The sequence below is a fragment of the Hemicordylus capensis genome, chromosome 2 (genome assembly GCF_027244095.1).
Source record: "Hemicordylus capensis ecotype Gifberg chromosome 2, rHemCap1.1.pri, whole genome shotgun sequence".
NCBI lineage: Eukaryota > Metazoa > Chordata > Lepidosauria > Squamata > Cordylidae > Hemicordylus > Hemicordylus capensis.
The window spans coordinates 387,240,100-387,265,568 of NC_069658.1; the positions used below are offsets into that span (position 1 = coordinate 387,240,100).

The following is a 25,469-nucleotide window of genomic DNA, read 5'->3' on the forward strand; positions in this document are numbered from 1 at the left end:
CCTAAGTTGAGCAGGCCTGGTGGAAAAAAAGAGTTGAACTTTGTAAAGAGGCAAGAGAGGACTGAGACGAAGGATTTCCTGGTCTAACTCTAGTTCCTTAGGTCTACTCTAAGAGTTGACTAGAAGGGTAATTTTCTCAGTTTTGACTTCTACTCTCACTGTAGCCTGGTGACCCAATAAGCCTAAGCGGGCAATGAGGGTCAAGAAGCAGGAGAGTGAGAACTGAATTTCACATACTGATTGAATTTACCAGTGAATTTCTACAGATCAATCAAGGGGCTACTCTGTGGGCCGCTAATAGCGAGGCCCTTAATCTTTCTTCTTAAACCTAGATGTAATCAGCTGCCAGAAACAGCACTGTATATGACTGCAGGAGCTGTTGCTTTGGCCTGCAAACTGGTATCTTTACCATCAGCCAGCAACTTCTGTCCTCTTGGCCTGGACTATGTCACCAACTGCCAATACCTTTGAGTGTGTTTCCAAAGCAACTGTGAGCTGCTCTGGGAGTCATTGTGGCTGAAAAGCTGGGCTGAATAAATAAAAAATTCCTTGGCTGAAGACTTCTAGTAAAGTATAATGCATTGCAAGCATGATAAGCTAAAAATAAATAAATAAATCTTATGAATCAAGTTTTAGGCACAACACTAATATATGATAAAATTAGCAATCTGATATAAATACACTGTTGTTCACATTTAAATTTTTTAAACAGAAAGCAGAACTGATCGAGTACTTTTGAGTTGGAGCTGTAGAGTAAGTTGCTTTCCCCCTGTCAATTCACTGAGCAATGTTGATACTTAGTTCCCCTGTCGAACTTGAAGGTGCGGGCACCCTTCTACACATTGTCCATCAAGTACTGAACATGTACTGCAGCAAGCTTCAGACAAATAATTACTGCAGCTCAGTGTGTGTTGCATCAGGGCCTCATTTTCTCTGTAGTACATTACTCGATCTGGTACTGTTCCTCTTCCTTTTAATATCATTCTGTCGTCATAGACATATATAGTTCCAAAGGCATGGCTCCTTGGAGAAGTTTCTATAATCCCTTCAACAGAAAGATGATGGATTCCCTGAGAGTCTAAAGAGTAACCACCGCAATGGAGGTGGCCTGAAAGAAAACACACCACAGAGTGATGCGAGTGGATGACTGAAAGAGCAGCCTTATAATTCCAAGCAAGGCAAACAAGGTTAGTAGAATCTGGATGGATTGGTTGGTGCGCTGCAACAAAAAGATGCACAAACAGATGAAACTTCCCTGCTCTCTCACCAGCATCCATCCCCACTATTTCCCTCTAATGGAATCTCTAATTTGTATTTTCTTTCCCTCAAGCATAATCTTCTTTATTTTGTATTTTCTTCCCAAATGAGATCCGATTCATAAGATAAAAAACTGGACCTAGCCATGAAACAAGTTCAATGCACATTGCAGCTGGCTGTGTAGCTAAGCAGCGACCTAGTTTCTTGCTTCCATGGCAAGGTCCATTTCAAGTTTGCATGTAGTACCTTTTTCTATGCAAGACAACCAATCCGGAAAATGACAACCAATCCGGACTGCACAATCATTATCAGCTCTGCTGTACAATGCCCATCACATAAACTGAGTTTACTCCAAGGCCAGTTTTGCATTGTGCGAATCATAGGAACATAGGAAACTACCATATACTGAGTCAGACCATTGGTCTATCTAGCTCAGTATTGTCTTCACAGACTAGCAGTGGCTTCTCCAAGGTTGCAGGCAGGAATCTCTCTCAGCCCTATCTTGGAGAAGCCAGGGAGGGAACTTGAAACCTTCTGCTCTTCCCAGAGTGGCTTCATCCCCTGAGGGGAATATATCTTGCAGTGCTCACACATCAAGTCTCCCATTCAGATGCAACCAGGGCAGACCCTGCTTAGCTATGGGGACAAGTCATGCTTGCTACCACAAGACCAGCTCTCCTCTCCTTGTAAAGTAGCATTATGGAATTTCTCAGACTTGTAAAAGCTGGATCTCCTTACATACATTTTGGAAGGAATAAAATATAACATTACAGTGGTCATGCATTCAAATACTTTAGAATGTTTTAAAAGCCTACCCGCAATCACTACTCTCTCTTGATTTTTGTCAGCATATGTAAGAACTTCATTGACCCAATCCAGCTGGTCTTGACTGAATCCTCCATTGAACTGTACAAAGTGGGGATTTACAAGATCTGTAAAGAAAGAAAACCAATCAGCTGCATTACCAAATAATTTGCTTATGATTGTTTGAAATACCTATCTTAGGGGGAAACCCTCCAGATATTTCCTTCTTATAGGGTTTCAAGTTAACCTGTTGCTTTTTTAAAAAAGTAACAACTGTTCTTCCACACATTTTGCTTTAACCATATATCAGCAATTATCCCTCTTTGAAGACAGAAATCCTATTCTGTGTTGTCATGCAAAAGAATAGGGACTGACTTTACTTATACAGATCATGCTGTGTAATTCCATCCTAATCATTTGTGCCTCAGCTGCCAATGTTTGCATAGAGAGCAAAGATTTCCTTAAAAGAAAAATTAAAAAATCTACTTTATTCAAAAACTGTATTTACAAATACACAGATACTTTCAAACTGCCATACGTAATATATCTTGTGTACTCACATGCATTACCCAATTTTAAAGACACTGAAAATGAAGAGCTCTCTTTTCCCTGGGAAAAACTTCCACAGCAAAAGCATGTTAGTCTGTTGCAGCAAACACAACAGAGTCTTGTAGCACTTCAAAAACATCTGCACCCAATGATGAAGCAGACTATAGTCCACAAAAATGTATGACATTAAGATTGCTTAGTCCCTAAGGTGCCATAAGATTCTTCAATGTCCTCCCACTTAGGAGTTGCCCTAATGCCATAATATGTTGCCCTGCCTATTGCTGAATCTAACCTGGCAGGACTTTTTCATGCAGCAAAACTGCCACTCAGAAATAGACAATCTGTGGGTATGGTCCCTTCCCATACTCTTTAGCTCTCTCTGCATGTATTTAGAGAAAACATGTGGAAAGGAACATTGGCTTACTGTGAAGGGTTCTTTTTTCCTGTGTTCAGAGCTCATCAGAGAGGTTGTGCACTGAGCATGCTTGAGACAGAACTGGATCATGTGATGTTAATTTCCTGTTGCTGGAGGGCCTGTAGCAAAGAGTGTAAAAAGTCAGGAGGAGAGAGCTGAGTGTGGTAGGTTCTAAATGCAAAAAAAAAACTCAAGAGAAAAGAGAATTAGACCGTTCCCCAACTTCAGTAGAGAGGAAAGGTAATGAAAGAACAGCCTGACAACTATAGCCCTGGGAGCTGTCTTTCCCATATACAAAAGAGATGGGGGGAAATGCATAACCACCCAATATACCCTCAGGAGAAAAAACTTCTGAACACATGCATCCAGGAGGGCCTGATAAGCTCCGAACACAGAGAAAAAGAACCCTTCATGGTAAGCCAATGTTCCCTTTCCCCCTGTGTTGGAGCTCATAAGAGAGGGGCTTGCCCAAGCGGAGAAGAGATCAAGAGAGAGGGAAGGATCTATCAGACCACTTGTTAGAGAATTCTATGACTGAAGGCAACCTGGGGTGTAGAGAAGCAGGAGATTTTATAGTGTTTAATGAAGGGGGTGATGGAGGACCATGTGGCCACCTTACAAATTTCTGTGAGAAGAGTGTGGGCCGGAAATGCTGCTGATGTGGCTGCACTTCTATTGGAGTGAGCTGTGACACCCAGGAGGTGGAAGGTTAAGAGTAACATAAGCGAGGAGAACACAAGATTTTATCCAGCTTGCCAGGGAAGCCCTGGAGGCCTTGTTACCTAAGGAAGATGGGTGAAAGGAAACAAAGAGGGAATCCGACTTGCGGAGGTCCTTAATGCGTTTGATATAAACACGCAGCGCACGCCGGATGTCTAGCTTGTGCCAGAGCTTCTCCCAGGGGTGGGATGGAGAGGGGCAAAAAGAGAGCAAGACAACATCCTGGGATCTATGGAAGGAGGAGTTGACCTTTGGGATAAAGGTCGGGTCAAGTCGGGACCATGGAGTCAGGTTGAAAAAGACACAACTCTTTATGGACAGAAAGGGCTCCTAGCTCAGAGACCCTATGGGCTGAAGTTACAGCTATAAGGAAAAGGAGCTTGTAGGATAGCCGTTTGAGCAGAATGGTAGCCAGTAGCTCAAAAGGGGGCTTGGTCAATGCATTCAATACCTTGTTGAGGTTCCAAGAGGGGAAGCTATGAATAGGAGGTGGAGCGACAGTGGAGGCCCCCCTAAGAAATCTAGCAATATGAAGATGGAGACCAGGCGAGGCATTGCTGGATAGTTGAGAACTGATGCCAACACGAACTCCTGGCGTTTCAGGGTGGTGGGACAGAGATGAAGGTCTAGACCAACTTGCAGAAAAGCCAGTACTTCTGGAGCTCCGACTAGGAGCAGGTCTTTGTGGTTTGCCCGTGCCCAGCAGAGGAAGGCAGCCCATGTAGCCTGGTAGATTCTAGTGGTGGACAGCGGACAAGAGGCCAGGATAGTACTTTGAACGGACTCGGAACAGCCTTGGGAAGCTAATTTCATGCACTCAACATCCAGGCACAAAGTTGCAGCCACTTAGGATCTGGATGAAGTAGAGGGCCCTGGGAAAGAAGATCCGGACGATTTGGCAGTGGCCAAGGCGGTCTGACTGAGAGGTCTAGAAGACCGGGAACCAAGGCCTCCGTGGCCAATGGGGGGCTATGAGGATCAACTCTGCTTGTTTTTGAACCAGCTTCCTGAGAACCCTTGTGATAATGGCTGTTGGAGGGAAGGTGTAGAGCAGGGACCTCAGCCATGGTGATGTCAGGTCATCGATCGACTCTGCTTGAGGAGAGTGGTACCTTGTGAAGAAGCGAGGGAGCAGGTGGTAGGAGGGGGACGCGAAAAAGTCCACCTGAGGGGAACCTAGAATGTGAGTGACTTGATAGAAGACTTCTGGATGGAGAAACCACTCTGCTGGATTTACTGACTGGTGACTGAGCCAGTCTGCCTGTGTGTTTTCTGTGCCTCAGAGGTGTTTGGCTGCTATGGATGTCAGATTGGCTTCCACCCATTGGAATAACAGGTCGGACTCCTTCATCAGAGCTCAAGACCGAGTGCTGCCCTGTCGGCTGATGTGTGCTTTGACGGTAACATTGTTGGTTCTGATGAGGACGTGTTTTCCTTGGATGAGCCGATGAAAGTGGAGGAGCATGAGACAGACCTCCTTAAGTTCTAGCCAGTTTATTGACTTCTTTGCCTTGGCTGGAGACCATCGGGCTTGGGCTAGGCATACTAGACAATGGGCTCCCCATCCAAGGAGGCAGGCATCCATGGTGACCATGGTTCAGGCAGGTTCAGATAGTGGAAGACCCTTGAGGAGAGCTGGGGATAGCCACCATAGGAAGGACTTGCAGACCATTTCGGGAAGTACAACCCGCTTGTGGGTAGTTGCCTCGATTAGCTCCTGGAACAGGAGGAGAAACCACTGGAGAGGATGAGAGTGCTAACTGGCCCATGGGGTATATTCCGCTTTGGGAGGTTTGTCTGAAAAGCGGTATATAAATGCAAAATAAAATATAAATAAATAACTAAATTCCACGTACTGTATGCTATCATAGAGGCTAGAGCTTGGGTGAGAACCATGATATCCATGGAGTGCTGGTGCAGCAGGGAGTGTAACAGGGACGCAATCTTGTTTATCCTTTCCTGTGACAGCGAGATGGAGTCCCGTGCGATGTTGAACCAGGCTACCAGGTGGATGAACGACCAGGAGAGGTTGAGGTGGCTCTTCTTGTAGTTTATCATGAAGCCATAGTCTCTGAGGCACTGGAGAGTGTTGTCGACATCCCTCAGTACTTGCAGGAATGATGGAGACCTGATGAGAAGATCGTCTAGAAAAGGATGGATGTGCACTCTCTGGAGGCATAGGTGGGCACCATGACCTTATAAAAACTCGGCCTGCAGAGCAGAGCCCGACGGGAGGGCCCAGTATTGGAAGTGGAGATTGTTGTATACGAATTGGAGGAAGAATCTGTGTTCCTGTCTGATGGGGGTGTGAAGTAGGCCTCCGAGAAGTCCACCGAGGCAAGATAGTCTCCTGGGTGGATGGTTTCTTTGATGGTGTGGAGGGACTCCATCCTGAATTTTTTCTTTCAAATGAAACGATTGAGATGTTTCAGATCCAGGACTGCCCTCCAGGATTCCATCCTTCTTTGGAACAAGAAAGAGAAGGGACTAATATGCCTTGAAATCTTTGCGTAGATGGTACTTGTTGATTGCCTGGATCTGAAGAAGATGGTGGATCGCTTGAATAATTTGAAGATGCTTCTTCATATTGTTGGAGCGTGGAGAAATGATGAAACGGTGGGAAGGAGGGGAGGAGAAATCTAGGGCGTAGCCGTTAGATACAGTGTCCAAGACCCACTTGTCTTGAGATGTGGACATCCAGGTTGTGGCGAATTCCAACAGCCTTCTGCCCACCGGGACGGAGTCATTGTTTTCGAGGCGGTGGGGCTGATGAGAAGGATCGGGTGTTGGATCCCCGGTTATTACCTCTGTATCGCTGGTGCCACTGAAGTCTGCTGAAGCCTCTGAAGGTTTGGGTGTGGAATTCTTGGAATTGATTGGCTGGAGTCCCTTGGAACTGTCTGTTGGGATGAAAGGACTGAGGCAGATTACGGAAAAACCTGCGCAAGTCTCTGCGATTGGATGGCATGGCCTTCTTTTTATCTCTGGTTTCTACAAGAATCAGGTCTACAGTGGGGCCAAAAAGATGGGAGCCTGAGGAAGGAGCAGATGTTAGAGTGAGCTTTGACTTGGCATCCACATTCCAGCTCTTTAGCCAAAGAGATCTGCGTATGGCTACACACGCAACCATTGTTCAAGATGACTGGCTAATACAGTCCAGGCTGGAGTCAGCCATAAGGGCCGCTGCCTTGGCCATTTTATTGATGCCTTGGCAAAGCTTGGTATTTTCGAGCAGAACAAGGGCTACTAGTTCTTTAGCCCAGAGGACAGAGGCACAGGCAAAAATGGAGTTGGTGGTAGCTGCCCTGATGGTCGTAGCTGAGGCCTCATGAACCTTCTTTAGAAGTGAGTCACATTTCCTGTCTTCCTGGGTTTTTAACTGTTCTTAGCCTTCAGTATTGATAATGGAACCAGACACCATTTGTGCCACTGGGGAATCCACCTTTGGGGTGGCCAGAAGTGACATAACATCCTGAGGGAGGCTATAATGATTTTTTAGGAATATTGCCAATTGGTTTGGATGATGCAGGGCACTGCCATTCTGTGCACATAACCTTGTGAAACACTGTGGCAGTTGCATTGAAACTTGAAGGGAACAAATTTTGACCCAGGGAGGGAGAAGACTCAGCTGTTGCAGAAGGGGCTACATCACTGATGGTCCTCTTAGCTTTAGAGAGGAGAATATCAAAGTCTGAAGAAGAGCAGATAGGGACTAGAAGCGTGATTTCCTCATCAGATAATCCCCATCCTCCTTATTGGATTCAATAGGGTCCCCTGGATCTTCTGGCCCTGAGGGGGAGGACTCAGAATCAGACACAGGTAAGTTGGGCCTGGCTGGGGGAAGCAGAGGAGGTGGGAGTTGGGTGGGGAAGAGGAGCAGGTGGGACCTAAGGAGGCGTGGGTGCCAGTGGTATAGGTAGAGGAGTTGCAGGAACGCCAGGGATAGTAGCAGGGGGGGAGGGGGAGTAGGGGTTCCTTTTGGGCGCTTGGGCCTGGGCACCTCTTTGGAGGAAGAAGTAGAGCAATTGGGTCTCCTTTTGCATCTGGGCAACAACCTAGGAGAAATCAACCCCCTTTCAGAAAAAGGAATCGTGTGCCTGCGTGGGCTTGAGTCTGGTGACGAGGAGGAGAGGCGATCTCTGCCTCGTCTTATTGTGGGGAGGGGGGCTAAGGGCAAAGGAGCAGCAGGTGAGATTGGGGCAATGGGAACAGGATTCCCTGGGTTATCACTCGGAGCCGCTGGTGGCTCAGGCGCCTGAGGTGCAAGACATTCCTTCTGAAAAATGCCCTCAGCCAAGCCATGATATGCGGAGCAAAGGGAGGGGAAGAATCACTTACTGGCCCTGGAACGATTGTCACTGAGGAAGGCGAAGCCTTTGGTGGAAGTCCAGATGGAACAGAGGGGATTGCTGGTTCCGAAGGCAGCGCAGAGGGAATACGTGGGCTAGCTGTAGGCTAGACCTCACGGGCGAGGTCAAAGATGCCAGGGGATCGCCTGAAGGGCACTGGTCATCTGCTTTAGGCTGTTGTGGCTTGAAATGGCGTGGTTTCGATTTCTTACAAACTGCTTTTATCAGGAGCCGCTCGCTGAGTTGCATGAAGCTCTCTAGTTGGGGAGAGGTTGCATGGTTGCGCTTTTTCTTCTTAATCGGGGGCTGATCCCCTCAATGTCTGGATTTCTTGGGAGCTTTTAAAAAAGGTAGCTCCGTAGCCAGTGCCTCTGTGGGCAAAATGGCGGGCACGGTAACAGCCAATACAGTCTGTTCACAGGGCATGATCACAGGGAGATCTGAGCTGCCCAGGTCCTGCGGCAGCTGTGAACCCTCAGAGAGGGAGCCCTGAAGGAGCTCTTTGGCATGAGCCAGCTCCATAAGTATTAAAAAAATCAACAAAAGGAAAAAGAATTTAGGAAGACCAATCAGTCGAATTAGAACTGAAGAAGTTAGTTTAGGGGAAAAGGCAATTTGGAAACCAGATTTAAGAGCAGCTCCCTTCCCACCCTCACACAAGCTACCTGTAGATAGAGGGAGGTGGAGGGAGATAAGATGGCAAACGGAAAGCTACAATCAGAAAAAGTTAAGAGCTCTCTCCCAGACCTGTAAGCTCGAGCAAGACAGAACTGGAACTGGGGCTAGGACGCCTCCAGCAACAGGAAATTAATGTCACGTGATCCAGTTCTGTCTCGAACATGATCAGTGCACAACCTCTCTGATGAGCTCCAACTCAGGAGGAAAATGCTTATTTACATGAATGAGGAATCCCTCTTACTAGTGTTACCTGCAGTGCGATTTTGGAAGTGTGTTAGCCATACTCAGCATAACCCCATACCTGGTGGAATATTCAGATTATTGTTTGGATTATTTGCTTGCAGTATGCGTAGAGAATCCTGGTATTTTTTGCTAGATGTGTCCCTCCCCAGAACACTTAAATCGTAAGTATCAAGGAGAATGAATCGAAACTTAGCCCTTGGGCAAAAATGATAAGCATAGTAGGATTCTGCAGCATCTCCAGTGGCACTTTGGTCTCTAGCAGAATTGCCAAGCAAAGTCTGATCTTGTAAGTACGTAGTGTTCAGTTCAGACTTTGTTAGATAATCTCTACTGAAGTTATATAATTCATGGTTGCCCCATATATGATGGACTGGAGCCCTGAGCTTCTTAAATTTCTTCATGACTCTTTCCAGTGCTTTCTCTGACATGTCATGCTGTGCGTTGAAGCCATCAATGATGTCCCCAAGCTGTAAAACAAATGAAGGCTGAACATTCATCCCATTCCAGTCTTCAACTGCATTCTGGAGGTGGCATAGGCTGTGCCTGTAGTACCTCCTATGATATCCCAGAAAATCATAACCATCCTCTTGATCAGCATACTGAATATCTGCTATGATTCCAAAGGAGAAGAGAGGCTCAGAAGTTTGTGATGTGGATCCTTGGCTGTGGCTCTGAACTTCATCCATAAGTGTCCAATGGTCTTGCTAAAATATAGTAAAAGGAAAAGAGTTCAAATACTGGAACAAGTGAAACAAGAAAATAGGATATACCATACAGCTATTTTGAGGGGCATTCATGGGGGGGGGGCAAGCTGCTTTTATATGAAAGTAATAGAATAAAATACAGCATTTGAAAGTTCTCAGATAAAGGTTTCAATCTCATAGAGTTACTTGGAGTATGTCTGATTTAACTTCTGAATAAATATGCACAGGGTGGAGCAGGCTAAACAAGTGCAGTTCTCTAACCACTTAATTTAGAACACGTGAAATGACATCAGGAGAACCATTCTGAACTACAGGACTTGACCATGGAGAGCTTCTTTAGTGAACGAATAAGGAAAGGCATTTTGATGCAGATATGTTTCTATCCAGCCCAAATACGGACAGTAGTCCCTATTCTCATAGGTTTTCATGTAGAAAGAGAAAACTGAAGCAAACAAAACCGCCTTGAACTTCCAAAGCTGTGTTAACTGGCAGGAAATATACTCAGTTAATACTAAGAAATACGCTTAGGAAATATAGTTTAATTCATTTTCCTTCTTTTTCAAGGGGTGACCCGACATTTATTCCAAAATTCTGCAGCCCAGTGGATAGCTCCACCTATGACAAAGTGGTCATCTTGCTTAAGTTGGATCTGGGAACCCTTAGGCACTGTCAGGTACTGCCTAGCCTTGCCCTCCTCCAGTCTAGAAAAGGTTATTACTAATACCTGTGACATGCTCAAGGCTCTGCCCCCACCCCAAGGGTCAAATAGTAAGCCAAATAAATAAATACTAGCTGGGCCAGGCACAGAGCATCAGCACCTCTAGTTCGCTGCTGCCAAACTCCCCCTGCCCCTGTCTTCTTCCTTGCCCGCCTGCCCACCTCCGCCAGCATTTCCCGCCCGCCCGCCTCCACCACCATTCCCCGTGCTTCCCTCGCCTGCCTGCTGCTATTTCATCCACCCATCCACCCACTACACCCCCTGCCCACTACTCCCCCCGCCCATCCACTTGCTGCTGCCAACATTTTCTGCCCTCCCTCCCTCTTCTCCCCGCCGTCTGTCCGTCCGCCGCTGTTTTGTTTCCCTGCTGGGTAGCTGCTGCCACAATTTTCTCACTCTTACATGCCCCCATTGCTAGCTGCTTGCAAACTCTCGTGAGAGCTGCCGCACATGGGATTAGTGATGGGTATGCCTAAGAGAAATAGATATAAAGAAGATTACCCGCCCCGCCCCCCCAAAATAGTTGCTACCAGCTACTGCATTAGTAAGCAGCAGGACCTCACAGAATATATCTGCCAGAGCACTGTCAAGGCAAGAACGTTATTCACAAAATATACCCAGACTGTGAGGAACACAAAATTGATTTGAAAGAGTGAAGGATTTCTTTAGAGTCCATGACATCAAGAACTGGCAGTCAATGCCGGAGGAAAATCTAAGATGGAAGAAAGAAATCTAAGATGGAGAAGTGAACCAAAGTTTTACTCCCTGTCTGTGGTATTTGGGAATGATGCTGTGAGTGCAAAACAACAAACAATAGCCTCTCTGTGGCTTGAAGGTTGGATGTGCACAGTAGCAAGAAGAAATGTATCTAGTCTAGAGTATGTGGTCAATGCTGGTCTGAAGATGCACAATGTATGGGTACTCATTCTGACCAAGTGTATTTTCATAACTGATAAGGCTTTGGTATATAATCTGTAACCACCATTTTGTGGGGTTCTTCTCTCTCACCTTGGTGATTGATGGAGACCCAGTACCGTGACCAATAAAGATTTGAATCTGATGGAATGGTGTGGCCTCTGCCTATAAAGAATTTTAGCATTAGGGGAGAATTTCTCCATCAGTTAATAAGAAAATAATGAGGCTATTCACACGGGCGTGCAAAACCAGGGTAAGGAAGCCCAGCCCAGTTTTGTATGTGCATGTGTAACGCCGATATCAGCCCAGTCCCGGTGGCATCGCAGTGGCAAAAATGCCTATGGAGCCACTCTCCAAAATGAGGTTAAGGGAGCAAGTGAAGAAAAGAAAAAATGAGGCTAGCACTCGAGGGGGGATCCTCATAATGCACCACACACCCGTAAAGTGCATCACTGGAGCTCCGGGGGGGGGAGGGCAGAGCGAAACGGGTTGACGTGTCCCGGCATCCTACCAGAGCTACCAGGAGCAACCAGTGCTCATCTGGGCGGGCGATCTGCCTGCCCAAGGAACGGAAACTGCTCGAGTGCAGGAAGGTAATCTCTTCATAGCTTCCTCCCTGCTAACAGGTCATGAGAAAGGGCTCAATGTTTCTGAGTAATAAGAACATGTACTACAACCAGTATTACTCTTCTGTCAGCTTTCTTCCTCACCAGCCTCTCTGTTAGCCTTTATCTTTCAATGGCCATTCTATCTCTCTCCCTTCATCAGGCTTCCCAGAGATAGACGACAGCTTTTAGGAAATGCAAATTAAATTTTCAGTTGTAAATGTTGTAAAGCTTAAAATATCTGGCACTGTAACAGTACAAGAAACAACAGGAGGAGGAGCAGTCTCAGAATCTTTAGTTTGAATCTAGAGGGACTGTCTGGTTAGATGCCTTTTTTTAATTGTTAAATCCTCCAGGTAATCAACAGCTACCTTCCCATAAGGAAGATTCTCAAGATCAGAGGGTAAATCATTTGAGGAGAGATTTGAATGTGCAAGATGAGCCAGGAGAATAGTTCCTGACCCCCGTAAAGAGTCAGTTGAAGCAGAAATTGAAGAAGATAAATCCAGTAATACTTCATTAGTCAAAAGTGAAAATCTATTGGATAAGGAAACAGCTGCAGTATTTACAGGGGGCGGGTGTTGGTGTTTTGTTTTGTTTTTACATTTGTATCTCGCTTTTCCTCCGAGGAGCTCAGAGCGGTTTACATGCTTATTTTTATCCTCACAACAACCCTGTGGGGTAGGTTAGGCTGAGAGATACATGACTGGCTCAGAGTCACACAGTAAGTTTCATGGTTGAATGGAGATTCGAACTCGGGTCTTCCAGTCCTAGTCCAACACTCTAACCACTACACTATGCTGGCTCTGGTTTGTGAGAAATAAAATATTTCTCTATCTTGGGATGTCTGGAAGACTTGTTTTTGTTGCCTGTTCGGCCTTCTGGCGAATTCCTGGAATGATTTTATTTCTCATTATATCCAAAGAGGGTAGAATTTATCAAAAGGAAGTTCCCCCCACCTGCAAGTTAAGCATCATCCTGTGACACATGCAGTATATTTAACACATGGGTTCTTGAGTGCAAAAACAGCAACTGAACTCCCAAGAATGTAACTGTATCAAACAAGTATATTTATGCATTAGCACAAACATTTCAATACACAACATATTCTCATCCCACGTTTCTTCCCCCACTCCAGGTCTAGAGGATTTGTAGGCAAATCATGTTAATTCCATGCCATCCCATAATTCTGAGCTCAACCTCAAATGTGAGAAGGCTACTGTCTATAGCAGAACTGGTTGTACTGGTCCCTCCTCCTGAATGTATCCGACTTCTCTCCCCCACCCCGCTTTTCTGATGCTGCTCCTGGACCCATATGGTTAAAAAAAAGAACCTAAAACCTACTTGTTTAGAGAGGCTTTTGAATGTGTTTTACTACAGCCTGATGGGTTTTAGATTTTTAACTGGGTTTGTTTTCATTGTTTTTATTCTACTGGAGGATCAGGATATAATTTTTTTTTTAAAATGTAGAAACATTTTATTTATATAAATATTGGAGGGAAGAGATAACGAAATATTTCAATAACAACACCGACATATTGTCCGCCTCGGGCAGCAAGATGCCCCTCCCGGGCTTAGGGGCCATCAGCGCTCGGCAGGGGGCGGGGGGGCGTTCACCTTTTCCAAGAGCCAGCACCGTCCGGGGGTCAGCTGGCTGCCTATGGGGCTACCAAGCCACGCCCTCGTTCTATGGGGTGGGTTCGGCGTTGCTATGGAGACGAGAGACACTCTTTCTACTCACCCAGCCTGGAGCCGACCGTGCCGCTAAGAGGGCGCCTCTCTCCTCGCTCTTCCTCTGAGTGCCACTTCCGAGTTAACTTCCGAATCAATTTGCTTCCTCTCTCCGAGGGAGTCCGTTTTCTGCTTCTAAGGAAGCCTTTTCCCATCAGCCATGCTGTCTGCAATTTCCCGGCCCTCTCCTCTGTCTTCCGTCACACACCATCTTCACAGAGCGAGAAAAAGATTCTTAGGAATTCTAAAGGAATTAAGTGTTACACGCCATCGCAATCCTTATTGAGACTTCAGGTTCAAAACCGATCCGGTTTCTCCATCTTAACAATACAAAGCCTATACCGTTCCTTTCACCATAGAGAGGTCAACGGATAGAGCGACGCTACATTGCGCCCATTGAGAATCCCAGCCCATGCTCCTGGCCCTTTTCGCAGTTAACCGGAAATGGTGCCGCTCTAGTCTTCTGTCTCTATGGGCCAGGGAGAAGATGGCGGCGAGATGCCGGCCTTGGCTCCGGCTCCTGTGGGGTCTCCGAGCCTCGCCGCGGTGTACTTTCCACCCTGTTCGGTCCTTATCCGCAGAGCTCCCAGGCGATACACGGCGGGATGGTCCTAGCAAACCTGGGGTGAGTACGTCCAGGCGGAGAGGAGGCAGGCTGCCGCGCCAGTCGGGTCCTCCTCCCGGGGCTCATCGCCTGCAGTAGCGAGCAGGAGGATTTCCTGCATTGTCAGGTGGAGTAACTGCCGAAAAGTGAGAGCGCTTCTGCGCAAGTCGCTTTTCGTGCCATGATGTTGCAGGGCTGCCTAGCAAGACCTGAGAAAAGTTTCCTCTTCTGCAGAACTTCTGAAAGTCCGGAGCAATGTCTCTCTGCTAAATTTATTTATTTTACATATTTTTATACTGTCCAAAATTTGCATCTCTAAATGACTTCTGAGCGACGCAGCTTGTCCTGATATTGATTTAGCAGCCTTCCTTTTGAGGATAATTGGATACTACACTTCAGTTGGCTAAAGGCAAGAGATTGACTGGAAAGGAGCACTACCCTTTTACTTAAGAGAAAAGAGGTGTCATTTGAGGAAAGGGAGTTGAGAGTGGGGAGGAAGTCACAGGACCAGTGAATGTGTGAAAGCATTTGCTGGTACAATGGTTTGGTGAGCAAATAGCATCTAAGCTAATCATTTATTTCCATATGTATTTCTTCTTCTTTCTCTCTCCCAGTAGCCTGTAACTTGGAAGACTCTGGCAATCACCTGTGTGGTTGGTGGAGGATTGCTAGGAGCAATGAAATTCTTTAAGAAAGAAAAAGAAGAAAGTAGGTATCACATTAATGTCTGTCTGTCTACCTTGTTGTAGAGAGGCAAAGGCACTTCATTTCTCCCTAGGTTTGTGAAAACTTGCATATATGGCTGGCACAGGTGTAGGAGAAAAATCTCCTTTAATTTCAGAAGATCTCCAATCTGCTATTCCTCCCCTTAAGTGGTTCAGGGTGCCCACAAGTGACTACTGATGGAGCCAAATGAGTTTTCAAAGCATTATTTTAAATTTGTTTAACATAAAGGCTAGATAAAACAAAAGTTACAATTTAACAATTTGAGTACATTTCCATTTAGGCCCCTAAGTTTAATTGGTTGTATAGGTTTCTATGTATTTACCTTTTCTTGAGCTCTATCTGCTCAAGTCAGGCAGATGGCTAGTGATGAATGGAAAAGACTATGATCAGAACTTGACTTCTGCTTTTATACCCTGCTTGTTTATGCCTTAAAGTTCATGCTTTCCACCCACTTAACATACCTTCTTTCCTTCTCTCTCTCTCTCGGTTTCTGGATAGGGTCCCTTAGTTCATCTTCTTGACCTGGCATTCTGTCTCTTTCTTAATCCGTGGTCAGCATATCTGTTCTGTCCACCTAGTTTAGCAGTATTGGTGCTTGATTGCACATATTTCCATGCTCTTTACTCTGCATGCTTAAAGCTTACTTGAACTAAACTAATGCTGATGGAGGCATAGCCTATCTACTATGTATTAGTCTCCAAACTATGTCTATCCTAAAATGTAGTTTTAATCACCTTCACAAGCATATGGTTAGGTGCATTGCCAGTATGTGAAAGGTTTCTGATGATGATGATTTTTACATTTATATCGTGCTCTTCCTCCAGGGAGCCCAGAGCGGTGTACTACATACTTGAGTTTCTCTTTCACAACAACCCTGTGAAGTAGGTTAGGCTGAGAGAGAAGTGACTGGCCCAGAGTCACCCAGCTAGTTTTATGGCTGAATGGGGATTTGAACTCGGGTCACCTCGGTCCTAGTCCAGAACTCTAACCACTACACCACGCTGGCTCTCTCTAAAAGTGCAGCTTGATCTTTCTCAAATTTCCCCCAATCTGGTTTTGTATTTTGTGTCTGTTGTTGTATCAGTGTGAAGCCTTCAATACTATGCTGCAATCTCATTCTTCTAATCCTCCCATGTCCTTTCCCCTCTCTGTGCCACATTTGTGCTTTGTGCTTCTTTGTTGTTTGTTTGTTTGTTTATTGCTAAATTTATATATCCCCTTTCATTAAAACAATCCCAAGGCAGTTTACAGCAAAAATTTAAACACAAGGTGGTAAAAAAGACACAATTAAAATATTAAGTGAAAAATATTAAACAAATCTGATTAAAATTTTAAAATAAAAGCAATACAGAGTATAAAGAGCAGCAGCAGAGAATCAAATAAATGCCTGGGCAAAAAGCCAAGATTTTCCACTCTTTCTAAAAGCTGTGATGGAGACCGAGGAGCAAATAGCCACTGGGAAAGCATTCCAGAGTCTGGGGGCAGCAACAGAGACTGTCCTGCATGCCTGACAACTGAGCCTTCCTCATTGTTGGCACCTGGAGCAGAGCCCCCTCAGATGACCTCGTTGAGCGGGCAGTAACCCTTGGGAGCAGGCGGTATCCCGGGCCCAAACCATTAAGGGCTTTAAAGGTCAAAACCAGCACCTTGAATTGGACCTGGAAACAAACTGGTAGCCAGTGCAGCTCTTTCAAAATGGGTGTGATATGCTCCCACCGGGCAGCTCCAGACAAAATTTTAGCTACCTCATTTTGCACTAGCTGCAGTTTCCGGCTATTCTTCAAGGGCAGCCCCATGTAGAGCGCGTTACAGTAATCCAGCCGTGATGTGACTAAGGCATGGGTAACTGTGGCCAGATCTGCCTTCTCGAGAAAGGGAAGCTGGCGCACAAGCCGAAGCCGTGCAAAGGTACCCCTGGCCACTGCCTCCACCTGAGCTTCCAAAAGCAGAGCTGGGTCCAGTAATACCCCCAAGCTGTGTACTTTCTCCTTCAAGGGGAGTGCAACCCCATCCAGAACTGGTAAAATCTCATCCCAATTGGCTCTCCTACTGACCAACATTACCTCCGTCTTGTCCGAACTAAGGCATGGATAACTGTGGCCAGATCTGCCTTCTCGAGAAAGGGACGCAGCTGGCGCATTAACTGAAGCCGTGCAAAGGTACCCCTGGCCACCGCCTCCACTTGAGCTTCCGAAAGCAATTGCTGAAACAGATAAACATTCTTAAATGTAACTAGGGTTCACTGAGTAAATGGTGGTCTTTATTGCATGACAATGAGGCAAGTTGAATAAGGAGAAGAAAGGAAACATGTCCCAAAGTGTGTTGCAGGGCCTTTGGGGAAAGAGGCAACAGTGGAGGAAAAATAACATGAAACAAGCTTTTTCTCTTTGAAGATTTTCTGTTTTGAGATCTTTCTGAAAGCTATGAGTCTTGCTGACTTCTGTACAGCTTTTACTGTAGCCTTTCCCATCACATGAATGGATTGTACAAAACAACTGTTAAAAGCCTAGTACAAAAAACTGTGTTTTATTTGGATGCTGGGATGTCTGTACATTTCAATTTCTTGTTCTCATTTTGACTATTGCAGTCCATCAGTCTGATCTCTTAATAAGCACCTCTCATTGCTAGCCATTTTTTAAAAAAATGCTCCTCCTTGCTATCCTCAATACAAACCTTTGTCATTAGGAATCTTATTTCTTTCATATAGCAACATCACTGTACAGGGTTCTGTGCTAAGTAAAATAAGAAAATGTATAACTACATTTTGACAGAAAGAAAAGCTGAAGGATGTGGTTGTGGCTCTGTTTGGAAACTCTAAAAGACCTTTTATATCAGAACTTCAGGTGGATAACATTCCATTTTGGTCTGATTTCAGAGTTGGAGAAGGAGCGGAAACGGACTCTTGGAAAGCCATTGTTGGGAGGCCCTTTCTCACTTATTGATCACCAAGGACAACCCAAGTCAGATCGTGACTATTTGGGCCAGTGGGTCTTACTGTATTTTGGGTTTACGCACTGCCCTGATATCTGCCCAGAAGAACTAGAAAAATTGGTTCTAGTGGTGGATGAAATTGGTAAGTAAGCGATACCGAAACCTGAATTCCCCCAAGATTACTTTTCATGCAGGAAAATTGTGCTATCAATTGCTCTTTCTGCTAGATCATTAATTCTTGTAGGATTTCTGGCTTACATTTATTGTATTGAGCTTCCAGGCAACAACTCTCTCCCTCCCCACCCCTGCCCCAGTAGTCTGTAATCCCCATTGCAGGGAATATAATAGTAACATGGGAAACTGTCTTTAACCAAGTCAGAACATTGGTTCGTTTATTGTTTTTTATTGTTAAATTTATACCCCACCTTTCATTATGAAAATCCCAAGGCGGCTCACAATAAAATTTAAAAACAGGATTATAAAAAAGACACATTAAAACATTGAGCTAAAAATATAAAAACAAATCTGATTTAAAAATTGAGTTCAGTGCTGTCTACACTGTCAGTGGCCCTTCAAGCTTTTAGGTGTGGTTTTTGCCTAGCCTTACTTGGAGATGGCAGAGATTGAACCTGGGACCTTTAGCATGTAAAGCAGATGCTTTGTAGCCCCATCCCCTAATTATGTATACTGCACCATCAGGGTGCCTGACAAAGCTACATAGGCAATATATTTTAGATTGCCAACTCTTTGGGCTCAGAAATCTAAATAGGGAAAATGACAGAGGGAAGGAGGTATGTGGGCAAATGCCTTTGTGTTTGTTGGTTGTGCCGTCGAGTCAGTATCGACTCCTGGCAACCACAGAGCCATGTGGTTTTCTGTGGTAGAATACAGGAGCTGTTTACTATTGCCATCTCCCACGCGGTCTGAGATTATGCCTTTCAGCACCTTCCTGTATTGCTGTTGCCCGATGTAGGAGTTTCCCATAGTCTGGGAAACATTCCATCAGGGATTTGAACCAACAGCCTCCTGCTCTCTAGGCAGGTTGCTTCCCCGCTGCTCCCTAAATGCCTTTACGTTTATATAAAGCTTGGTTACAGTTGGGAGTGGGGATAAGCCAAAAGCCGTGTGCAAAAAAAGTGGGTTTTGAAAGAAAAGTGACACAATTCATATATTCAGGAAGATAGTTCCATGTGTAGTGGGTAGCAGGTAAAAGTGGGTGGAGTTGAAGTGACCAGGAGGTTGTCAATTGGCTGCGGGTGGGGTGATAGAGTTGGAGGAGCAGGAGTTACAGGTGGGGGATAGAACGAGAAACAAGGACTGAAAAATTGAGTGGGGCAAGGGCGTGGATAGCTTCTAAAGGATGAGTTTTTCCTGGATATAGGAAAGGATGGGGAATAAGTAAATATTTATGTAAATAGGCAGTGTGCAGGGTTAATGAACCTGTTAAGTAAAAGTGTTTTACCTTGTTCAGACCTGAGTAACCTAGATATGCATACAGTATGCTAAACTGCCTTTAGTGAATTGCTGCTGCTGCCCTCTAGTGGAAATACCTTCACTTTGCTGTCCATTGAATAGCATCTTTTCATGGTCATGTAGCTCTAGGAGATCGGCATCCATATGTTGCAGAATTTTGAATTTCTGTTTAATTCTGATTTTGTGGCCAAAGTATCTTTGACATTCCATAGTGTTTCCATGCACATCTGCTGGAGTATATGCTTATATAAGTAATTTGCAAAAATTATTCCAGTAAGTGATTTGGTACTTCTTGTTGTAGAATAATGTTAACAATAATTGTAATACAAAAATGTCAAACATGTTTTGCTCCACTCAGTATTGTTGAAAGGGAACATGTTTCTGCTTAAATAATCTTTATTCCTTTTCCATTCTTTTTCTTTATCATTGCCAGTGCCTCCATCTCCTTATCATCACTTTCTTCTTCTAAATTCTTGTTCATCTTACTTAACTTGCTTCAAAATTCTCTATTCTATCTATTAAAATAACTAAGATTAAAACAAGTTTTGAATACAGAGAAAGTGGACATTCTCTTGGTGTTGAATATGAGAGTGTATATTCTTTATTCAAATTTAAGATGTTTTTGTGAACTATTAAAACACACCTCCAACTTATCAAAGATGAATGAAACCAGTTTCTTAAATCAAGACCCATGAGTTGAAGACCAGTGGTGTAGGGCATCTTTATTTAAAACTGAAGGTGAAGCTCATTAAGTATATTCCAAATATTGACCATTGATGCCTGAGTAACTGTGTTGATATTGCTTCATCTCTAGAAACTCTTTGTAGTTCCAGTGCAGACAACATGTTGTCCATTGCAGCCATATTAAAATGACTGGGACACAGTGAAACTGATACAGCATCAGTGTTTTGAAACAATTTTATATTTTGTGGCATATTAAAGATATTCTGTGAGAACTCCATCTTGCAACTGGGCTGTAATCAAATTAACCTCTTCAGTGTTTCTGTGGGTTTGAAGACATTGCTGGTGGGTGGTTGAGTCTGATTACAGAGTTACTGATCATTTTGTTTTGTGGTGACAGATGGGATCCGGTCTCTGCCAAACATCACTCCACTCTTCATCACCATTGACCCAGAGAGAGACACTAAAGAAGCCATTGCCAAATACGTTAAAGGTAATTTTCGCTTTCTTATCTGTTACTGTACTAACCTTGTTGACCTTGACCTCCCATTGTTGCAAAAGTGACTCTAGTCATACAGAGTTGCCTCACTTGGACCATCATCTTTAATGTAGTCTGATTTTGTTGGCTCCATTTTTGTTTAAGAGTTTTCACCCAAGTTGATTGGACTGACGGGTACCAAAGACCAGATTGATCAAGTGGCTCGAACCTTCCGGGTCTATTACAGCTCTGGCCCCAAAGATGAAGATAATGATTACATAGTGAGTACAGCTTCTGCATTTACTTTTCCTAATTATTTCACAGATTGATAAGACTGGGAGGGCCTTTAAAAAGGGTAGTCAGCTCTGCACAAACATTGTGAACTTTGCAATATTAGAGGTAGGTGAGGCAGGTTTAGGCAAAGTCTCTTCCATGAGTTTCTGCTGGCCAAGTGAAGAGAGGAGACACTAAAGGAGTTTTGGGAAAGGAGGATGAAAATGTTACAACAAATACAACAAATATTTATATACCGCCTTTCAACAAAAGTTCCCAAAGCGGTTTAAAGTAAAGTGTGCTGTCAAGTTGGTGTTGACTTTTGGTAGAATACAGGAGGGGTTTACCATTGCCTCCTCCCATGCAGTATGAGATGATGCCTTTTCAGCATCTTCTTACATCGCTGCTGCCCAATATAGGTGTTTCCCATAGTCTGGAAAACATACCAACAGGGATTTGAACCACTAACCTCATGCTTGCTAGGTAAGTCATTTCCCGCTGTGCCATTAGGTGGCTCAAAGCAGTTTACATAGATCTAAATAAATGAAATGGCTCCTTCTCCCCAAAGGGCTCACAGTCTAAAAAAGAAACAGAAGACAGCCACCAGCAACAGCCACTGGAGGGATGCTGTTTTGGGGATGGATAGGGCCAGTTGCTCTCCCTCTGGTAAAGGGAGATTTAAAGAATCACCACTTTAAACAGGTGCCTCTTTGCTTGATTAATGAGGATTAATTGATGAGGATTAACCTCTTTGCTAGGTTAATGAGAATTCCATGGTTTGTTTGGGTAGCCAGGGCAGGGAACAAGGTTTGAGCGGTAGTTCTGAATAGAATTAGTGACCAAGATGAGTATATCAAAATAAATACTGTTGGAGAGGTGGGAAAGGGGACTAGAGGAGAATGAACTTAATTTGTTCATAATGAGAGGGCTTTCCATGTTGGACTACAGTGGAACATAGGAAGCTGCCTTATACTGAGTCAGACCATTGGTCCATCTAGCTCAATATTGTCTATCCAGACTGGCAGCAGCTCTCCAAGGTTGCAGGCTGGAGTCTCTCTCAGCCCTATCTTGGAAATGCCAGGGAGGGGACTTGGAACCTTCTGCATGCAAGCATTTAGGTGCTCTTCCCAGAGCAGCCCCATCCCTTGAGGGAGATTGCTTACAGTGCTCACATGTAGTCTCCTATTCAAATGCAAACCAGAACAGACCCTGCTCAGTGAAGAGGACAATTCATGCTTGCTACTACAAGACCAGCTCTCCTCCCCAGTGCTTCTACACTGTAGTGCTCCTATATCTGGCAGGATACTAGAGGGTCTCCCTTTTATGTTTGTGTGGTACGTAGAGGTCCCTGTTTTGAGATGAGCCTAGAGAAGTTGGCCTAGAAAATAACTTTGCTAGCAGTAGATCTGAAAAAGCAGTCTTTGAGTTTGCTGTTGCTGCTTAAGATGAAGAATCCAGGTTTCTCTTCTCACGATAGTCCAACTTAAAAGGCCACATGTTGTCATCTGCAAAGCTGAGTTATACAGTTTCTTGTCAGCCAACCTTTCTTGCCAAAACTGTCCAATATAAGTGCTATATGTTGTATTATTCATTGTACTATTAAAAACAGTGAACATTGACACTCTTTAGTCAGGAGGGGGAGATATACAGTGAGTGAAATATGCCTTTTAGGGATGTAGACAAACCGATTCGGAGATCCTTTTCCAGACCTCCAAACCGGTCCGGTGGTCTGGCGTTTGAGCCGATTTGGTGGGGTGGGTGGGTTAATCTTTAAGAAGCAAGGAAGCTGCTCTCCCCGCACATGTGCATTTCCCTCGTTGGCACTGTGTCCAAAATTGCTGTGCAGGGTGGCAGCGTACCCTCTTGCCGCCTTGGTCAATGTTGGATTGGAAGTGGCCAATGGGGTGGCAAGAGGGTGCGCTGCTGCCCCATGCAGCAATTTTGGACACTGCACTTGCAGGGGAAAAGCGGGGGAGGGTGGGTGGGTAAGAGCACCTTTCCTGGTCCTTAAAGGTAACTCCACCGCCGCTGAACTGGACCAGTGTCGGTTTAGCCACATCCCTGATGCCTTTATCTCTTCAGAGAGAGCCTCTGGTGGCGCAGTGGTAAAACTGCCGCCCTGTAACCAGAAGATTACAAGTTCGATCCTGACCAGGGGCTCAAGGTTGACTCAGCCTTCCATCCTTCCGAGGTCAGTAAAATGAGTACCCAGAATGTTGGGGGCAATATGCTAAATCACTGTAAACCGCTTAGAGAGCTCCGGCTATAGAGCGGTATATAAATGTAAGTGCTATTGCTATTCAGTCTTTTATACATTCTGTTTCAAGCAGCACTTTGATAGCCATGATCTGCCTGAAAATCCAGCCACCCAAAAGTGTCTCTCTTTGTTGTTGTTTTTCACATCCATAAAAGGTGGGCAGTCTTGTCTAATGTCATGGCCAGTCCTATCTCCAGGTTGGAGGAGGCTCTCAGCAAGGTGCTCCCCAGTGGATCCCTCCCTGTTGGTGGGCTCCACTGAGGTTTGTGGATGGCCTTGGCAGCAGCAGTGGTCTTCTCAGCAGCTTCTGCCAGTCTCCCCTCACCATTCCCCTGACATAGCATTGTTCCAAATTTTTGTGGAAGAGAAAATTACAGCCATTAACATTCAAACCCAGTCCTACCTGGAGGGAGAGATTCAAGGGCAGGCATGGGCAGATGGTGGTAGTAGGCCCTGTCTGGGCCTTGGAGCTCCAGTAGCTGTTGACACTCAGCCTGAGCGTGGTAATGAAAAGGTGAATGAAACTGACATATAGGCAATGTTAAGATCAATATTGATTAAATTGTAATTCCTGAAGTAGCCTTCCTTCTCAATATTTCAGTGTTGCTTCTCATACAGTGGCCTCATCACTGTTGTCTTGAATGTCCATCAAATAATGGGAAAACTCCATGTGGTCTGAAAGATGGGTGGGCAAAAAGGGGTCCTGCATATTCCTGCTTCCAAGAGGGATTTCAAGAAGTGGCCAGTGAGTGGCAGTCTGAGAGATTTCCCCTCTTATACTTCCAATATGGCTGGAAACAGAGAAGAGAGATGTTCACAGCCAGTTTTGCTGAAAAGTGGGGCAAAAGCACATAAACAGGAGATCCATGTGAGGAAAGTCTTTGTTGGTTGTGTGCACCATGCAAGTATGGAAGATGTGGGATATCAGGACTGGACTTGGAAGTCCCCAGTCTTCCATTCTCTTGGGATTGAGGTTTGGCTTCCATGGGGAACTCTGTGAGGTTTCTCTCTTCTGTAGGACTTGGCTGTTTTCATGGGCCTCTCATACGTTGTGTTTGGGTTCTAATTCTTGCATTGGCATGGTAAAGAACCACAATCTTTGATATGTCCATCTAGGTTATATACCAAGATTTTGGTTTTATGAAGAAATCTGGAGCGGGAGAGACTTGGATGGGTCCAATTACTGTTGAATTTCCCCTCCTAACTGAGCAAAAAGGCACCTTTTAAAAGTGATGATTGTCTTTATTTAGCAGGGGGGGGGAGAAACTGGCCCTGTCCATCCCCAGCACAGCATCCCTCCAGTGGCTGTTGCTGGTGTCTGTCTTCTGTTTCTTTTTTAGATTGTGAGTCCTTTGGGGACAAAGAGCCATTTTATTTATTTATATCTATGTAAACTGCTTTGGGAACTTTTGTTGAAAGGCGGTATAAAATATTGTTGTATTCATATTCGAACAGTATGCATCCTGTCCAACCTTCCCAAGATACTCAAGTTTGTCCTGTTTATTCTCTTACAGGTAGATCACACCATCATCATGTACCTTCTTGGACCAGATGGGGGCTTTGTTGATTATTACGGTCAAAACAAGAACAACTCTGAGATTGCTGCTTCAATTGCTGGACACATGAGACAATATAAACAGAGCTAAGGGGTGGGAATTTTCCAGCTATAAGGCAGGCAAGCTGTTAATCAGGCAGGCATACACCATACTGCTAAATGTATCAGGTGATATGTCATGGAGAGCTGACTTTCTGGATGAAGTGTTGTGCAAGTAACATGACTTGGCATCTTCTTCATGGGACTGAATTTGCAGCTAAGGCTATGCCTACAGGCTAAGACTTATCTGGATTAAATAAGAACCCAAATGTCATTCAACAAAATACTTGCTGGGACACTTTTCTTTGAGTGTGCCTTAACCTTGCATTCATTTCTTAAAAGCCTTTTGAGACCACATTGAGGTGGTCTCAGTGAAGGGATCAGCACTTCTGAATGTAAGGTCAGAGCCTTGGAATCTTTCCCCACCTTGCAGTATGTTTTCTTACCATCCTGAACAGATGCATGTAGAGTGAAGTTCTAAACTCCGCACACTGATTTCATGGGACCAGTCTTGTCTGGCATCTGAACATTATTTGGCTAGGACCCACTGCCTCAACATCACTTCCAAGCTATCATTCCCTGCTAGTGATAGAAACTGTTTTGTGGTTCTTTGAAATGGCTACTGTAGGGTGGATCATGGCTGCTGTGGCACACTAAGTAGTATGGTAGGACAGTAACTGAAAATGTTTGAGACAGTAGAATTATTGATCAGTTAAAATTGTACGCAGTGCACATATAATGAAATAAAGTGAAAGAAACCTTGA

The 25,469-nt window shown here is 44.8% G+C and overlaps 2 protein-coding genes across 7 annotated transcripts; one reads left to right on the top strand and one right to left on the bottom strand.

Moving 5' to 3' along the window:
- Positions 1-554: 554 nt before the first annotated feature.
- On the bottom strand, positions 555-13,837 carry ADPRM (ADP-ribose/CDP-alcohol diphosphatase, manganese dependent). 2 transcript variants are annotated; one of them, XM_053292619.1, is made up of 4 exons: positions 13,699-13,837; positions 9,074-9,719; positions 2,073-2,189; positions 555-1,219 (listed from the first exon to the last, which is right to left on the bottom strand). In XM_053292619.1, exons 2-4 carry the CDS (start codon positions 9,699-9,701, stop codon positions 798-800), a joined length of 1,167 nt encoding a protein of 388 aa, XP_053148594.1. In that variant the 5' UTR covers positions 9,702-9,719; positions 13,699-13,837; the 3' UTR covers positions 555-797. The 2 variants fall into 2 exon arrangements, with proteins under 2 accessions (XP_053148594.1, XP_053148595.1); XM_053292620.1 differs by lacking the exon at positions 13,699-13,837 and adding an exon at positions 13,575-13,620.
- On the top strand, positions 13,713-25,469 carry LOC128343488 (protein SCO1 homolog, mitochondrial). Of its 5 annotated transcripts, none has more exons than XM_053292622.1 (6): positions 13,713-14,313; positions 14,910-15,000; positions 17,894-18,091; positions 20,504-20,596; positions 20,747-20,862; positions 22,937-23,046. In XM_053292622.1, the coding sequence occupies exons 1-6, from the start codon at positions 14,101-14,103 to the stop codon at positions 22,961-22,963; spliced, it is 738 nt and encodes a 245-aa protein (XP_053148597.1). In that variant the 5' UTR covers positions 13,713-14,100; the 3' UTR covers positions 22,964-23,046. The 5 variants fall into 5 exon arrangements, with proteins under 5 accessions (XP_053148597.1, XP_053148596.1, XP_053148598.1 ...); XM_053292621.1 differs by lacking the exon at positions 22,937-23,046 and adding an exon at positions 24,626-25,469 and having other exon boundaries at positions 13,719-14,313; XM_053292623.1 differs by lacking the exon at positions 22,937-23,046 and adding an exon at positions 24,626-25,469 and having other exon boundaries at positions 13,722-14,313; positions 14,907-15,000.

What these genes read in the sequence shown, in the direction of transcription:
- LOC128343488 (XM_053292621.1), top strand. Translation starts at nt 14,101, where the DNA reads ATGCTCCTGGCCCTTTTCGCAGTTAACCGGAAATGGTGCCGCTCTAGT. An exon ending in TCTAGTGGTGGATGAAATTG is followed by an intron (nt 18,092 to 20,503) that starts GTAAGTAAGCGA and finishes TTGTGGTGACAG; the next exon opens with ATGGGATCCGGTCTCTGCCA. An exon ending in CATTGCCAAATACGTTAAAG is followed by an intron (nt 20,597 to 20,746) that starts GTAATTTTCGCT and finishes TTTTTGTTTAAG; the next exon opens with AGTTTTCACCCAAGTTGATT.
- ADPRM (XM_053292619.1), bottom strand. Translation starts at nt 9,701, where the DNA reads ATGGATGAAGTTCAGAGCCACAGCCAAGGATCCACATCACAAACTTCT. An exon ending in TAATCTGAATATTCCACCAG is followed by an intron (nt 2,190 to 9,073) that starts GTATGGGGTTAT and finishes CTTTCTTTACAG; the next exon opens with ATCTTGTAAATCCCCACTTT. An exon ending in AGAGAGAGTAGTGATTGCGG is followed by an intron (nt 1,220 to 2,072) that starts GTAGGCTTTTAA and finishes TTTTTGTTGCAG; the next exon opens with CGCACCAACCAATCCATCCA.